Source organism: Cervus canadensis, chromosome 7 (assembly GCF_019320065.1).
Source record: "Cervus canadensis isolate Bull #8, Minnesota chromosome 7, ASM1932006v1, whole genome shotgun sequence".
In the NCBI taxonomy this organism is placed as follows: Eukaryota; Metazoa; Chordata; class Mammalia; order Artiodactyla; family Cervidae; genus Cervus; species Cervus canadensis.
Window position 1 is genome coordinate 21,148,695 of NC_057392.1, and position 16,137 is coordinate 21,164,831.

General features: G+C 44.8%; 1 protein-coding gene across 2 annotated transcripts in view; it reads right to left on the minus strand.

The window, feature by feature from the left end:
- LOC122445395 (heat shock transcription factor 2 binding protein) overlaps positions 1 to 16,137 on the minus strand; it is an 80,425-nt gene that overhangs the window by 27,737 nt on the left and 36,551 nt on the right. For both annotated transcript variants that reach the window (XM_043474515.1, XM_043474516.1), the window contains exon 8: positions 5,579 to 5,682. In XM_043474515.1, the coding sequence (XP_043330450.1) occupies positions 5,579 to 5,682 (104 nt within the window). The remainder of the gene's footprint in view (positions 1 to 5,578; positions 5,683 to 16,137) is intronic.

Genomic DNA, 16,137 nt, shown 5'->3' on the forward strand with positions numbered 1-16,137 from the left:
GCACCACAGGTAGAAAAGACCTTCTTTTTACAGAACAACTGGCAGAAGGTGCTAGAAGATCACTGGCTGCAAGCGAGCTTAAACAGAGAGGGTGTGTGGTTTCGGGATATCACCTCTAAGGCCGAGCCATGCCGGATCTGGAGACAAGGGAAGGTGACAGGTCACTCAGAACTAAGTGTCCGTCTTAGAGGCACTTCCTGCAGGGCAGAGGTCAGCAGAGTGGCTGAGAGACGGGACCTGGATCTCAGCTGCCCAGACTCCCACCCAGGTATGACCCTGAGGAAGTCACTTCACCCTTGCATGCTTCACTTTCCCTATATATAAAACATAAATGATCATATTTACCTAGTAAGAGTACTTAGAGAACTAGATCTGTGAATACACGTAAGCAGTGACTGACACTCAAAGAGTACAAGGAACTCATCTAATTATTCTCTCCCTTTTCCCACCCCACCTCCAGCTGGGACCCTCTGCCTGCATGTGACCCACACCAACCAGCCTCAATAGTGACACCCCTTCCCCACCAAGTCCAAGGCTGACCTCTGAGTCTATGGGTTCCTTGGTTCACATTCTCAAGAGAAAAAAAGCTGTTTGGTCAGGTTTCCAGCCCTCATGGGCAGGAGTCATTCCACACTACAAACAAGGCCCCCTCCCCTGGCCGCCTCCTTCCAGCTCTGGAAGGTGTGGGGCTTCACCTGACTGGCAAGTTCATGAGCCAGCACACTGCAGTCTACCAGACGCTGGGAGGAGACACAGACACCAGTGTCTAAGACCAAGAACAGTGCTCCTCCACAGCAACAGCCACATCCAGGGGGTTGGCACGGTCCAGGGAGACCCAGCTCCGCAGGGCCAGCCACACATCATGGGCTGTGTGCTCAGGGAAGCCACATCCTTCACAGGGGCAGTAGCCCTGCCAGAGCTCTCCCCTAGAGGGAAGCATGATCCGTCCCACATAAGTGTCAACAAGCTCACCCTTCCTTCTGTCCTCGTGGGGCTCACTGCACACGCAGCCAGGAACAGCGGAGGTCAGAGCCTCCACTCTCCCAGCGACACCTAAATAGGTGGGTGTGTAGACACTGTTTCACTGATGGCAAGGCTCGGTGTCACTAAATGTCAAGCCTCCCCAAGGTGAACTGTCGATTCAGCACAATCCTAACAAAAACACCAACAAGAGTTTTTTTTTAAGAAAGTGACAAGCTGATCCTCAAACTTGATGGAAATGCAAAGGACTTTAGAAACAGTCAAGACAACTTTGAGAAATAAGAAGAAGGTTGGAGGATTTACACTACCTTTCTTCTATAGTATTGGCATCATGATACAAAAATGGGTCCACAAAACAGAATAACAGAGCCCAAAACTACACCCTCTCATAGAAGGTCATCAGATTGTCAGCAAAGGTCCAAACATAGCCCTGCTGAGAAAGGAAAATCTTCCAGACAAGTGGAGATGAATCAGCTAGGTGGTGGCTTCATGCAAGATAGAACACGCCATCACACAACTTGGGAGTCATAGCTCTCAACACATATTAATATTAACTCAAATTCATCACAGACCTAAATGTGAAATGCAGAAATGCAAAACTGTAAGATAGAAGAAAACACATTTTAAAAATCCATGTGACCTTCAGTTAGGCAAAAATTTCTATACCAGGAGCATGATTCATAAAAGAAAAAGAACAATAAATTAAACATCACCAAAATTAATAACTTCTGTTCTTTAAAGATGCTATTAAGAGAATGAAAAGGCAAGCAACAGACTGGGAGAAATTATTTGCAAACTAGATATGTGACAAAGGATTTGTATGCAGAATACGCAAAGAGTCTCAATGTTTAATTGAAACAACCTGATTTTCTTCTAATGGACAAAAAGTGTGAACAGACATTTAATCAGAGAAGATATCAGGATGGACAAATAAACATAGGAAGAGACGCTCAATATCATTAGTCTTACATAAATGCAAATTAGTAACAACTACATGCAAATTAGTATGATCTAGTCATGAAATTAAAAGACGCTTGCTCCTTGGAAGAAAAGCTATGAGCAACCTAGTCACATATTAAAAAGCAGAGACATTACTTTGCTGACAAAGGTCGACAGAGTCAAAGCTATGGTTTTTCCAGTAGTCATGTATGGATGTGAGAGGTGAACCATAAAGAAGGCTGAGTGCTAAAGAATTGATGCTTCTGAACTGTGGTGTTGGAGAAGACTCTTGAGAGTCCCTTGGATTTCAAGGAGATCAAACCTGTCAATCATAAAGGAAATCAGTCCTGAATATTCATTGGAAGGACTGATGCTGAAGCTGAAACTTCAATATTTTGGCCACCTGATGCGAAGAACTGACTCCTTGGAAAAGACCCTGATGCTGGGAAAGACTGAAGGCAGGAGGAGAAGCGGACAACAGAGGATGAGGTGGTTAGATAGCATCACCGACTCAACGAACATGAGCTGAGCAAGCTCTGGGAGGTGGTGATTGACAGGGAAGCTGGGCGTGCTGCAGTCCATGGGGTCACAAGGAGTCAGACACAACTGAGTGACTGAACTGAGACTGAGTGAGGTCTGTCACCCACCACCTCCCCACCCCCAGAATATCTGCAATAAAGCAGAAAGATCACATGGAGCACTGACAAAGACACACAGCAAGCGCTAACCCTCTGCTGGGGCAGGGGAGGGAGCAGGGGGAGCAGGCACAGAACAGCGCCACCACCGTGCAGTGTGGATAGCTCGGCGATCTCATCAAAATGAGCGTGCACCTACGACACAAGCTGGACACTGTACTCCTAGGAATTTACCAGAGAGAAGTGAATGCCTATATCCACGCAAAGACATACAAGAGTGCTCGCAGCAGCTCCACTTATAATAAGCCCAACCTGGAGACAACCCACAGCTGAATAAATAAAGCAACTGCAGTTTATCCACATAACAGAATACTTACTATTTAGCAATAATAAGGAATCAACTACTAATACACAAAACATAGATGGAGTTCTCAAAATAATTATGCTGAGTGAAAAAGAGGCAAAAAATAATGCAAAATGCATGGTTCCATTTATATAAACCTGGAGAAATTAAAACTAACCTGTAACACAGAGAGAAGGTGAGTGATTTTCTAGAAAGAGGAACACAGGGGTGGAGAAGAGCTCCAAGGAGCAAGGGTACCTTTCAGGAGTGACAGCGATGCTCATTATCTTGATTGTGATGATGCTTTCACCATATGTAGCTTATGTCAAAACTTACCAACTGTTTGCCTTAAACATGTATAGTTTATTTATTTTTTTTTTTTGTATTCCCACCCTCACATTCTCCCACAAAGTTCAAAAGTCTGTTCTGTATTTCTGTGTCTCTTTTTCTGTTTTGCATATAGGGTTATCGTTATCACCTTTCTAAATTCCATATATATGTGTTAGTATGCTGTAATGTTCTTTATCTTTCTGGCTTACTTCACTCTGTATAATGGGCTCCAGCTTCATCCATCTCATTAGGACTGGTTCAAATGAATTCTTTTTAATGGCTGAGTAATATTCCATGGTGTATATGTACCACAGCTTCCTTATCCATTCATCTGCTGATGGGCATCTAGGTTGCTTCCATGTCCTGGCTATTATAAACAGTGCTGCGATGAACATTGGGGTGCACGTGTCTCTTTCAGATCTGGTTTCCTCAGTGTGTATGCCCAGAAGTGGGATTGCTGGGTCATATGGCAGTTCTGTTTCCAGTTTTTTAAGGAAATCTCCACACTGTTCTCCATAGTGGCTGTACTAGTTTGCATTCCCACCAACAGTGTAAGAGGGTTCCCTTTTCTCCACACCCTCTCCAGCATTTATTGCTTGTAGACTTTTGGATAGCAGCCATCCTGACTGGCGTGTAATGGTACCTCATTGTGGTTTTGATTTGCATTTCTCTAATAATGAGTGATGTTGAGCATCTTTTCATGTGTTTGTTAGCCATCTGTATGTCTTCTTTGGAGAAATGTCTGTTTAGTTCTTTGGCCCATTTTTTGATTGGGTCATTTATTTTTCTGGAATTGAGCTGCAGGAGTTGCTTGTATATTTTTGAGATTAATCCTTTGTCTGTTTCTTCATTTGCTATTATTTTCTCCCAATCTGAGGGCTGTCTTTTCACCTTACTTATAGTTTCCTTTGTAGTGCAAAAGCTTTTAAGTTTCATTAGGTCCCATTTGTTTAGTTTTGCTTTTATTTCCAATATTCTGGGAGGTGGGTCATAGAGGATCTTGCTGTGATTTATGTCGGAGAGTGTTTTGCCTATGTTCTCCTCTAGGAGTTTTATAGTTTCTGGTCTTACATTTAGATCTTTAATCCATTTTGAGTTTATTTTTGTGTATGGTGTTAGAAAGTGTTCTAGTTTCATTCTTTTACAAGTGGTTGACCAGTTTTCCCAGCACCACTTGTTAAAGAGGTTGTCTTTTTTCCATTGTATATCCTTGCCTCCTTTGTCAAAGATAAGGTGTCCATAGGTTCGTGGATTTATCTCTGGGCTTTCTATTCTGTTCCATTGATCTATATTTCTGTCTTTGTGCCAGTACCATACTGTCTTGATGACTGTGGCTTTGTAGTAGAGTCTGAAGTCAGGCAGGTTGATTCCTCCAGTTCCATTCTTCTTTCTCAAGATTACTTTGGCTATTCAAGGTTTTTTGTATTTCCATACAAATTGTGAAATTCTTTGGTCTAGTTCTGTGAAAAATACCGTTGGTAGCTTGATAGGGATTGCATTGAATCTATAGACTGCTTTGGGTAGAATAGCCATTTTGACAATATTGATTCTTCCAATCCATGAACACGGTATGTTTCTCCATCAAACATGTATAGTTTATTGCATGTCAATTATACCTCAAAAAGTGTTACCAAAAAATAAACATTTATTACCACCTGAAGCTCAAAATAGAGACTGATGTGAATTAAAAAAAAAAAAAAAAAGGGAAGTTAACTATTTTGCACACTTGAATGAAATACATTTCTACTAAAAACATATTAAAAATTATGATGAACAGATGGGGGCGAAATTTTAGGTTAAATTGGAGGTAAGGGAGAAGAGGAGAAAGAGTAAAGAAACTTTTTATTCCAAAGAAAATAAAAAACATTATGTATACACATATATATTGATATGTATGTGTGTATATATACACATATATATAGATATGTGTGTGTGTGTGTGTGTGTGTATGGAACTCCAGCGCTGCAGTCTCTCAGACTTCTTTTCCCCCCACTGCTGCTTAATGATGGGATTTCTCTATACCTGGTGTTCAGAGCCACAGACAACACATATGGTGCTGTATCGTTCACAGAGAAAGGAACAGGTTACTGCCACTTACTAGCTGCTTTACTAGGTAATTTTTCTCTGTGTCACAGAATCACAACTAAATTGAAAGCAATACTTCAGAAACAGAACTAGAAATAACTGAGCACACCAGGGAGTTTTCTGTAATCTAAAGTCTGTCTTTTACAAAACCTGGTAACATCTGGGGGTAACCCACTCTCACGTCTAATGCTTCACCACTCCCTCCAGCCACAGAGGAGCAGGTACACCAGCTGCAGGAGGGACCTACAGGCAGACCCCTCCTTACCACTCAGAAGCCACCACAGCAAAGGGATGAATCCTGGGCTCTCACTAATGTACTTCAAGCCTTTCAGATTGATGCTCACGTTGTACAGGGACATCAGCATTAACCTGAAATGTAAAAGAGAATGGTGTTGAAATGCTGGCCTCCCCCCCCACAGTTTCACCCTAAATGTATCTGCTGGTTCACAGGACCCTAACACATTTGGGGAGCCCTTACACTTGCGATATCCAATTCTACAATCTGGAAGACAGGTAAAGTAAGTAGAAGGTATGCTAAATAATACTTGTCTCTGTGAGGCTTCATGAAAGTGGGAAACAACAGTGCCACGTAATCCCACCTGTTATGAACTTACATAATCAAGAGACACAAAGGAGGGCACAGGAAACCTCAAAGCCGTATTTACTGAGTAACCTTTTATTACCAATCCTGCATTTACATACAGGCAATCCTCAATTCATAAGTATACTGTACTCTAAAGGTTCAATTCACTGTTTAAAATTTAATCCTACCTTTCATTCAATGAATGTTGCCCAGTAAGTCTGGGTGGCCGGGTCAGGGCATTCAACCCTGTTTAATCTACCATATAGGGATGAAGAAAGCCACAATCCAACCATCGCTAACAACCGACAATCCTACTGACCTGGAGTTAAACAAGTGATCTTGGGAAATGACCACAGCTAGTGATACAGAGGCAAATAAAAACTGGAAAGCTATAGGACTGACTTCTGACAATATTGCAGGGCAGAGAGAATCCCAAAATTTCATATTGCAAAGTAACAGAAAAGGCTATACAAATATTTTGCAAACTCTTGAAAATGAATGGGCTTGCAAGAAATGACAGGAAACCATGTCTTGCCAGGAACTGAGGGAGAGCTCAAATTCAGGAAGGTAAGGCCTAAAGATGGCTGATCCCAGAGACATGGAGCATCAGTGTCAGTGCCTTTGTGCAGAGAGACAGAAAGAAGAGCCTCTGACCAACACAAGACAGGGCTTCAGAGCATAAGCCCCTTCATGAAGCCAGAAGAATGTGAACTGCCAAGTTTGGCATGAATGCACACTTTCTGTATGGCCTGAAAATCCACAAGTTGATAAGAAAGTAGACCTGGGACAGGAGCTGTTCCAGCCTCTTAAAGCAAAGGGCCTTCAACTGGGTCGCCAAAGAATTCCCAACACACAGTGCTAACAACTGTAAGTTCCCAAACACAGTGCTAACAACTGTAAGTTCCTAATAAAAGTCATAAAACACGTGAAGAGTAAGTCCTTAAAGTAACAGCACAAAGAACCAATGACAGCCAGAATTAAAAAAAAATTCTCAGATACTACAAGTATCAATTGCCAAATAGAAAATAGCTGTGTTTAATAGGTTTAAATAATTCAAAAAGAAATTTAAAATGAGATCAAGGAGTTATTGGGTATTATAAACAACAAAGGCAGCTCAAAAGAGAACCAAGCAGAACATAGAAGAAAGAAAACTTTAATAATCAAACTGTAAAACTCAAGGGTAAGTGACACCTGGGAAAGGAAAAATACTAAACAGAAAAGAAAGCTAAAGAGATGACAGCAAACAGAACGAAGCTGGGAAGGAGGAAGCCCAGAAAGGCAGGTTCCAGGACAAGGGGAGCACTAAAGCTCAAGTGCAGATTCTGCCCAGGCTGTGGCCAGCTCTGAACCACCCACCGCACAAGGCAGACAGTAAGGAGCCCGGTGGAAAATAAGAAGAAAACCACAGATGGAGGCACAGATCTGGCTGCTGACTGCCTATGGGGAGCCAGAGTTGAGAAGTCAGGTGGAGTTAACTAGGTAGTTAAGACAATTATCAGTTCTCTTCAGGAAAAGGCATCAGAGCCCACAGCCTGCCTCCCAAAGTGTCTGGAGTGTGTACAACTGAACATTTAACCCACAGACCAGCGGGTGAAGACAGCGAGGCATGTGTTTTGGATGCAAATTTATGGGGTGCCAAAAAAGCTTACTAATCAAAGTTTTTAAAATATATTGTAATGCAACTTTTTAAAGTCAGAACTATTGCAAAAATTCCATAATAAGCAATATATCAAAATTGAAAATCAAGATGAGATCAGTGACAGTACTGTGCCAAGACCTAATGGAGCCTGAGGCAAAAGGAGAATCAGGGATTGCGATCAGCCCATTAAGAAGGGATTAATTACATAAATTATGGCATATGCATACATGCATGCCATGGAAATGTGTATCACAGTTTCCTGTTAAAATAGCTGGCTTCCCCACTCAACTTGGCTTGCTGAAAGCAAGCTTCATGGCTGATGGGTCTTTACAGATACACAGGCTGGTACAGTTCCTGGGACATGACAAGCACTCGGAAAGTTCCATATGGAAACTGAACAACCTCCGCGCGCTCGAGAGGCTCAGCAGGGCAGCATGCAAGACAGTCTGTCCTCTCCTCCTTCAGAGTAGCAACACCCAGTTCTCAAATTACCATCTTCTGCCACCTCGCAGGCCACACACTGAGCCAAAATTACAAATCTTTGCAAGTTTTCCTGAAAACTATTACACATATGCAAAATCTATACTCTGGTATAGATCTAATGCGTTATTAAGGTATGTTCAAATAATGTATTCATGAGGAAGATTGATTCAACACAGTATTTAGAATTTTCTGAGCTCTCTAATCCAGAATCTCAAGAAGAGAAACGTTCAGGTCACCAGCACAGACGACTGGAATTCCTCAGACTCCAGTGTGTTTCCTACATTGCTTTCCGGCTACGGCAGCAGGCTGAGTCACTGCAATGGAGATCCCATGGCCCACAGGGCCTAAAACTTTTCTATCTGGCCCTTTGGGGAAAGCTTGCCAAGCCCTACTTTAGAGCCTAAAAAGAAAACAAGCCAGTCTTTCTTCTCTAGATTTTAAAAGGCTAAGTTAATATCTGGGTGGTGACTGACGTGTGGGGCAAACCCCAGATAATATGTCTAGTTGAAATTCTTCCACTGACTGTGTTTAACTTTAAAGTGACAAAAACACAAACTGATAACTATCTCTAAAATTTCACACTTGGTCATCATCAGCTCCATCCCAAAGAAGCTAGAATGGAGCAAATGTAACCGCCACAGCACCACCTGACCTCCTGCTACTGTCAGGCCCCCTCACTGAGGACCAGAGACCGCTCCCAGGTCACAGCACCACTTAGTAAACAACAAACCCTGAACCACTCACTGGTTCTCATGTAAATGCTTTCTCTTCCAACGTTTCTACTCCAACCAAAAGTACTGTAAATAATGTATCAAATTTCTAACCATCAGGTCAAAAGAGACTTCCCGTTCAATTCACTCCTCTGGTTGGTGTTGTTTAGTCGCTCAGTTGTGTCTTGACTCTTTGCGACCCCATGGACACCAGGCCTCCCTGTCCTTCACTATCTCCTGGAATTTGCTCAAACACATGTCCACTGAGTTGATGTTACCATCTAACCATCTCGTCCTCTGTCACCCCCTTCTCCTCCTGCTCTCAATCTTTCCAAGCATCAGGGTCTCTTCCAGTGAGTCAGCTCTTCATATCAGGTGGTCAAAGTATTGGAGCTTCAGTTTCAGTCCTTCCAGTGAATATTCAGGGTTGATTTCCTTTAGGATTGACCAGTTTGATCTCCTTGCAGTCCAAGGGACTCTCAAGAGTCTTTTCCAACACCACAGTTCAAAAGCATCAGTTCTCCGGTGCTCAGCATTCTTTATGGTCCAATTCTCACATCCACACATGATTACTGGAAAAACCATAGCTTTGACTATACAGACCTTTGTTAGCAAAGTGATGTCTCTGCTTTTTAATACACTGTCTAGGTTTATCACAGCTTTGCTTCCAAGGAGCAAGTGTCTTTTAATTTCATGGCTACAGTCGCCATCCACAGTGATTTTGGAGCCCCAGAAAGTAAAGTCTGTCATTGTTTCCACTGTTTCCCCATCTATTTGCCATGAAGAGATAGGACCGGATGCCATGATCTTACTCTTCTGGTACTTCAGTACTAAAAGGAAATGTAGTTTCCCAAAGTGCTGCAATACTGGGAGTCATTTTTCTTCCAATGACAAAAAAAGTAGGCAAATTCTGTTTTCTCCCATGAACCTAAGCAGAAGATAGATTGCAAATTTCCTTGTCTCTGAAGTCTCAAGAAATTGAGACACATCCTCCATTGATAGCGAAAGGACTGAAAGCAAGGCTAAGATAAAGGATGAGTAAACCTGCATGCTACGAAAGTAACTCTTCTCCAATGAAAAGGTCCTCTCTCCACCGGAAGCAGCAGGCCTGCACCAGAGAGCTACACAGGCTCTCCAGACAGTCTGCCGTCCAAGGCTGACTCACCAGGAGTCAAGGTGATGCAACTGAACTACCTTATTCTTCATTGTAAAAGAAATGGTAACCTGTAACCTGGAAGCAACAAAGAACAAACACACCCAGGATTTCCAAACAAACCAGCCATAAAAACAAGCCAGAAGGCATGACACATCAGTCATCCAAAACTGACTAAAATCTAAAGTAGCCAAATTAGCACCATCAAATAATTCTAAGGATCAAAGATCAATAAACTTCTTAGAAAAGGCTGCATATGTTATGTGAGAAAGAAGTAACTGGCAGAGCAATACAATCAGACACTTCTGACTGAATGACAGACAGAAACTCGTAGTTGGAGGCCCATCAGTTTTTAAAGAGGAACATAGTGACTGACTAGTGACATGCTGGTTTGACTTGGTGCCCCGCTTCAGTCAGGTTGAGCCTAAAAGTCTTGTTGTTCAGTAGCTCAGTCACGTCTGACTCTGTGACCCCGTGGTCTGCAGCATGCTGGGCTTCCCTGTCCTTCACCATCTCCCAGAGTTTGCTCAAACTCACATCCTTTTAGTTGATGCCATCCAACCATCTCCTCCTCTATCGACCCCTTCTCCTCCTGCCCTCAATCTTTCTCAGCATCAGGGTCTTCTCCAGTGAGTCAGCTCCTCCCATCAGGCAGCCAAAGTATTGGAGCTTCAGTTTCAGCATCAGTCCTTCCAGTGAATATTCAGTGTTGATTTCCTTTAGGTATTTTTACTCAAGTACCTGCAGAGTACATCATAAGAAACCCTGGGCTGGAGGAAGCACAAGCTGCAATCAAGATTGCCGGGAGAAATATCAATGACCTCAGATATGCAGATAACACCACCCTTATCACAGACAGTGAAGAAGAACTAAAGAGCCTCTTGATGAAAGTGAAAGAGGAGAGTGAAAAAGTTGGCTTAAAGCTCAACATTCAGAAAACTAAGATCATGGCATCCAGTCCCATCACTTCATGACAGATAGATGGGGAAACAGTGGAAACAGTGTCAGACTTTATTTTTCTGGGTTCCAAAATCACTGCAGATGGTGATTACAGCCATGAAATTAAAAGACGCTTAGTCCTTGGAAGGAAAGTTATGACCAACCTAGACAGCATATTAAAAAGCAGAGACATTCCTTTGTCAACAAAGGTCTGTCTAGTCAAGGCTATGGTTTTTCCAGTGGTCATGTATGGATGTGAGAGTTGGACTGTGAAGAAAGCTAAGCACTGAAGAATTGATGCTTTTGAGCTGTGGTGTTGGAGAAGATTGAGAGTCCCTTGGACTGCAAGGAGATCCAACCAGTCCATCCTAAAGGAGATCGGTACTGAGTGTTCATTGCTGGGACTGATATTGAAGCTGAAACTCCAATTCTTTGGCCACCTGATGCGAAGAGCTGACTCACTGGAAAAGACCCTGATGTTGGGAAAGATTGAGGGCAGGAGGAGAAGGGGACAACAGAGGATGAGATGGTTGGATGGCATCACTGACTCAATGGAAATGGGTTTGGGTGGACTCTGGAGTTGCTGATGGACAGGGAAGCCTGGCATGCTGCAGTTCATGGGGTCGCAGAGAGTCGGACATGACTGAGCGACTGAACTGAACTGAACTATGTAACATAGAAGCCACACAAAAAGAACGACACCCACCTCCCTGGTTAAAAAAGCAAGTCCCCTTAGCGAACTCCATCTGAACTTGGACTTCGGAGAGGTGGGACCACTATCCTCACCTGACGTGGGAGCGAGGTGTGCATCTCCACAGACCTTGACAACATACGTGTGGACCCCACCAATCCTGCTCTCTGCATCTGCACCAGCAGCAGCCAACTGCTCTGATGGTCCCCACCACCATGAGAGGTTTGCCTGGGTTGGTCTGTAGGGCTCAAATGCATTTTCACTGCTGTGTCCCTGCATACTGTCACAATCTGTTTATTCTATTCTCCAGCTGCCAGAGGTCTCATTACTTTGCTACTGTGTGCTGTGACGTTTCTACACACCTGTCATGGGGTTTGTGGGTAGCACTTTCCCTGGAGTAGGTATGCAGAAGTGGATTATCCGTCCCGGGCACATGTACATACAGCTAACAGATTCAGCCCCGCCGTTTCATCTCCCTCCCACCTGTAGAGCAGACAGGACTCATGTCCTCCCCAAAGCTCAGAATTGCCAGACTCAGACTGTTTTCACTGAGATGGAATGGAATGGCATCTCATCATGGTTATGATTTGCTCTGAGGCTGAGGTCAAGGATCTGCTCCACGTTCATGACGTTCAGCACGTCTTCTGTGAGGGACTGACCACCTCCTCTACCCCAAAGTGCACTGTTATTTACTTTTTTCTTACTGAGAAAGCCAAATATAGGCTTGTTTTTTTTCTAGTAAGTATTTATTTATTTTTGGCTCTGATGGGTCTTCATTACTGCACGGACTTTTCCCTAGTTGCAATGACTGAAGGCTGTTCTCCAGTTGTGGTGTGCAGGCTTCTCAATGTGGTAGCTTCTCTGGTTGCAGAGCACAGGCTCTAGGGCAACAGGCTCACCAGCTGCAGCTCCTGGGCACTCATGGGCTCAGCTGTGGTGCACAGGCTTAGTTGCTCTGGGGCATGCAGGATCTTCCCCGATCAGGGATCGAACCAAAGTCTCCTGAATTGGCAAGCAGATTCTTTACCACTGAGCCACCAGGAAGTCCTGCTTGTTTCTTTAGTATACATAGAATGATCAAACTTGATAGGCTAAAACCCTAAAAATGCCTTTCAAAAGAACTGAGGTTATACTCAGCACTGGTTACCAAGCTCTAATGTAGTACTCAACAGATGGTAAACATTCTGTGGCTGAAAGCTCTGCTGCCTAGAAAATAATATATATTAGTTCCAGACCCGAAATGTTAGAGATAAACATTTCAGAAGTTGGGTGACCTTTGTTAATATCTGGAAATACTGATGACTCCAATTTAAGGAGTTTGAATATATTTAAGTTTTGTCTTCAAAACGCACCTTCCTCTTCAAAACATTTAACTGTTAACCAGCATCATCATAAATTATTTATAATGTCCTTAATGATAACTTTTTCCACCATCCCATATTACTAAAATTTCGATTGGAAACCATTTAGAAACCTGATCATGTATGAAGATTTCTTTTCAACTGGCATCAAGCTACTCCTTAAGTGAAGAGGTGTCAGGCCACCTGAATGCACAGTAATACATTGTATAACTTCTAACAACAAACAAGTATGACCATAACCCAGAAAGTGAGTACTTGCCTCTCATTTGCTCACTCAGCAACATTCACTGAGCACCTCTGTGTACCTGGCCTTGAGCACACAGCCTGTGCTGTCTAGAAGCTTGCAGTGCACAGAAGAAGATGACAAAGCACTGAACAAACCCTGACGCGTGTGCTCAGAGCTCCCTCTCTAAGCTCGGTGCCCTAAACTCAGTTCTAAAATACCCCTACTGTTTTAAGACATTTTATGGAAAAGCCTCCAGAATCACTGTCCAAGAAGTATAGTCTGCATTCTGATTATCCCACATCAGTTCTCTCCCATTTGGAGGCTGGGCATCTACAGGCAAAGTCAGCCTGTCGGTCCTGATGGTGAATTGTCACTTGCTGAGGCTCTGATCTGCGGTGCTGACACAGCCACTTGCAGCTGCCCCTACTCGACATGCAGTAGGACTGGTCTGGTCACACAGCGGGGACGGGTCTTCCTGCGGCGCTCACAAGCTAGTTCTGCACCACAGGACCGGACAGACGTCCTAAGCGAGGCTTCTCACTCACTAAACTGTTGGTAACAACTGGGGAGCCCACAGCTGGGGGTGTAAACCAACAGTAACTGCAAGCAGGGGGAACAAGTACCCCATCCCCAGAGGAATTTCTCTAAAGCCTACTCTGCAGAGCCACTGCCCTTCCTGACCACACATGCTGTATGCTCAGGGACCCCTGCATGGTGAAGCATGCTATGTCAGTGACCATACTGACTGCTACAGAGTAAACCTACTTCATGGAGCCGAACCCCAGGTCCGGTTGGTGTGTGTGTGTGTGTGTGTGTGTGTGTGTGCATACCTTATGGAGAACTAAGCGGTGGCTGAAGAATTATGGAGAACCCCTCCCTACTTCATGGAGCCGAACCCCAGGTCCGGTTGGGGTGTGTGTGTGTGTGTGTGTGTGCATACCTTATGGAGAACTAAGCAGTGGCTGAAGAATTATGGAGAACCTCTGTGTGTGTGTGTGTGTGTGTGTGTGTGTGTGTGCATACCTTATGGAGAACTAAGCGGTGGCTGAAGAATTATGGAGAACCCCTCCCTACTTCATGGAGCCGAACCCCAGGTCCGGTTGGGGTGTGTGTGTGTGTGTGTGTGTGCATACCTTATGGAGAACTAAGCAGTGGCTGAAGAATTATGGAGAACCGTGTGTGTGTGTGTGTGTGTGTGTGTGTGTGTGTGTGTGTGTGTGTGTGTGTGTGTGTGTGTGTGTGTGTGTGTGTGTGTGTGTGCGCGCGCATACCTTATGGAGAACTAAGCAGTGGCTGAAGAATTATGGAGAACCTCTGTGTGTGTGTGTGTGTGTGTGTGTGTGTGTGTGTGTGTGTGCATACCTTATGGAGAACTAAGCAGTGGCTGAAGAATTATGGAGAACCCCTCCCTGCCACTGCCCTCCAGCTCACCCCCCAGGACTTCCCTCTCTCCATCTTCCTGCTCATCCCCCAGTGGCCCCCTCTCTCCAGTGGGGACTTTACCCAACCCATTCAATGACACTCGCAGCAGGTCTGGCTGCCACACTGACCCTAAGAAGCAACGAGAACACGAGCTCAAAAAGCTTCCTGTGGCCTGTGTCAACAGGACTGGTAAAATCATAATGAAGGTTGGGCAATAAGAAAGTTGTGTATAAAAGACTCTGGGGAGAGTTTAAAAGGCTGGAAGTAACCCTAACTCCTGAAATCCAGATCTCCAATGTGAAACACAAAATGAGTTTTTCCAGCTCTTACTGAGCGTCAAGGAGAACGGCAGCGCCAGTGTCACATGACTCCAGTGGGAAAACAAGACACAACCAGGAGTCTCTGAGGGTCCACTGTGCCAGACCCAGGGCCAGCATGACACCTGGGGGCCCTTGGCAATCCCAAGGTCAGGGCACAATCCTGAACAGCATAGCCCAGACTCTGCCTATGCTGGGCACTCTGCATGCCAGGCTGATGCCCCATGGCTGGAGGTGGAAGGGTAAGGGCTGATGCTGGTGAGGATGGGGAAATTCCAGACACTTCACACCCTGAGGGCTGGCTGCATGAGCAAGAGGTGAGCAGGATCCGCCCCCTACCCAGCGGCTCATCACCATCTGCCAGAACTCACTTCCCCGGCCTTGGCAGACAGAGCTTGGCCTCGGGCCGGCCTGGGGCTACCCACAGTCCTATCAAGTGGCCACATGGTGCAGATGCCAAAGAGGCTGATGAGGATGTAAAAATTATCAACAGAGAACATAGTCCTGGTTGGCATAGCAAGAAGGTCATCCCCTTGGAGGTACAGATGCCGAGGCTTAAACGATACAGCCAACAGCCACCCTGCCATCAGCACAAGCACCTTGAGAAGCCCCAGGGCCCACTGGTGTCCAACCACCAGATGTTGTCAGAAGTTTCTAGACTTGGAGAGGTTAACAAGGGTCTTCCAAAAAAAAAGGCAGATAAACTGGAGCTAAATTAAACGGCCTGAGAGGACATAACATTGAAAGAACTCACGGAGGCCAAGTCACAACAACTTCCCATTTGTCACCAAAGAGGGGGCCCTGGGGCCCCTGGAGGAAGTCAAGTCTGTTATATGGCCACTGACCCCCAGGGCCCATCGGGACTTCAAGAGAAGCAAAAGGAACACGGTGCCATGAACCAGCCCTTCATCCCAGGAAGATGCGCCATGTCATGGAAAATTCAAAGCCACCCAGGTCCTAGAAGAGCTGGCCAATACGAACCCCAGGGCCCTATGGACAGTGGTCAGAGCACAGCTGGGAGAACGAAGGCTGAAAAGGAGCCAGTGGGGAGGGAGAACTCGGAGATGCCAAAGCAAGAGATGACAACTAACTGAGCAAAGTCCCAGAGGGCAACTAAGCAAAAGTACAGCTAGTGAAATCCCCCCAAGCCCACAAGGCCACATGAGAGAACTGCTGGTGAGGCAGGTAAAGAGTGAGGCAGTGAGGGGGGTACGTGTAGGCCATGCCCCTCAGTTCTCCCTGGGGAGCAGGCAGGAAAGCATCTGCTGGGACCTCCACACCTATGCTGCAGAGAAATAAA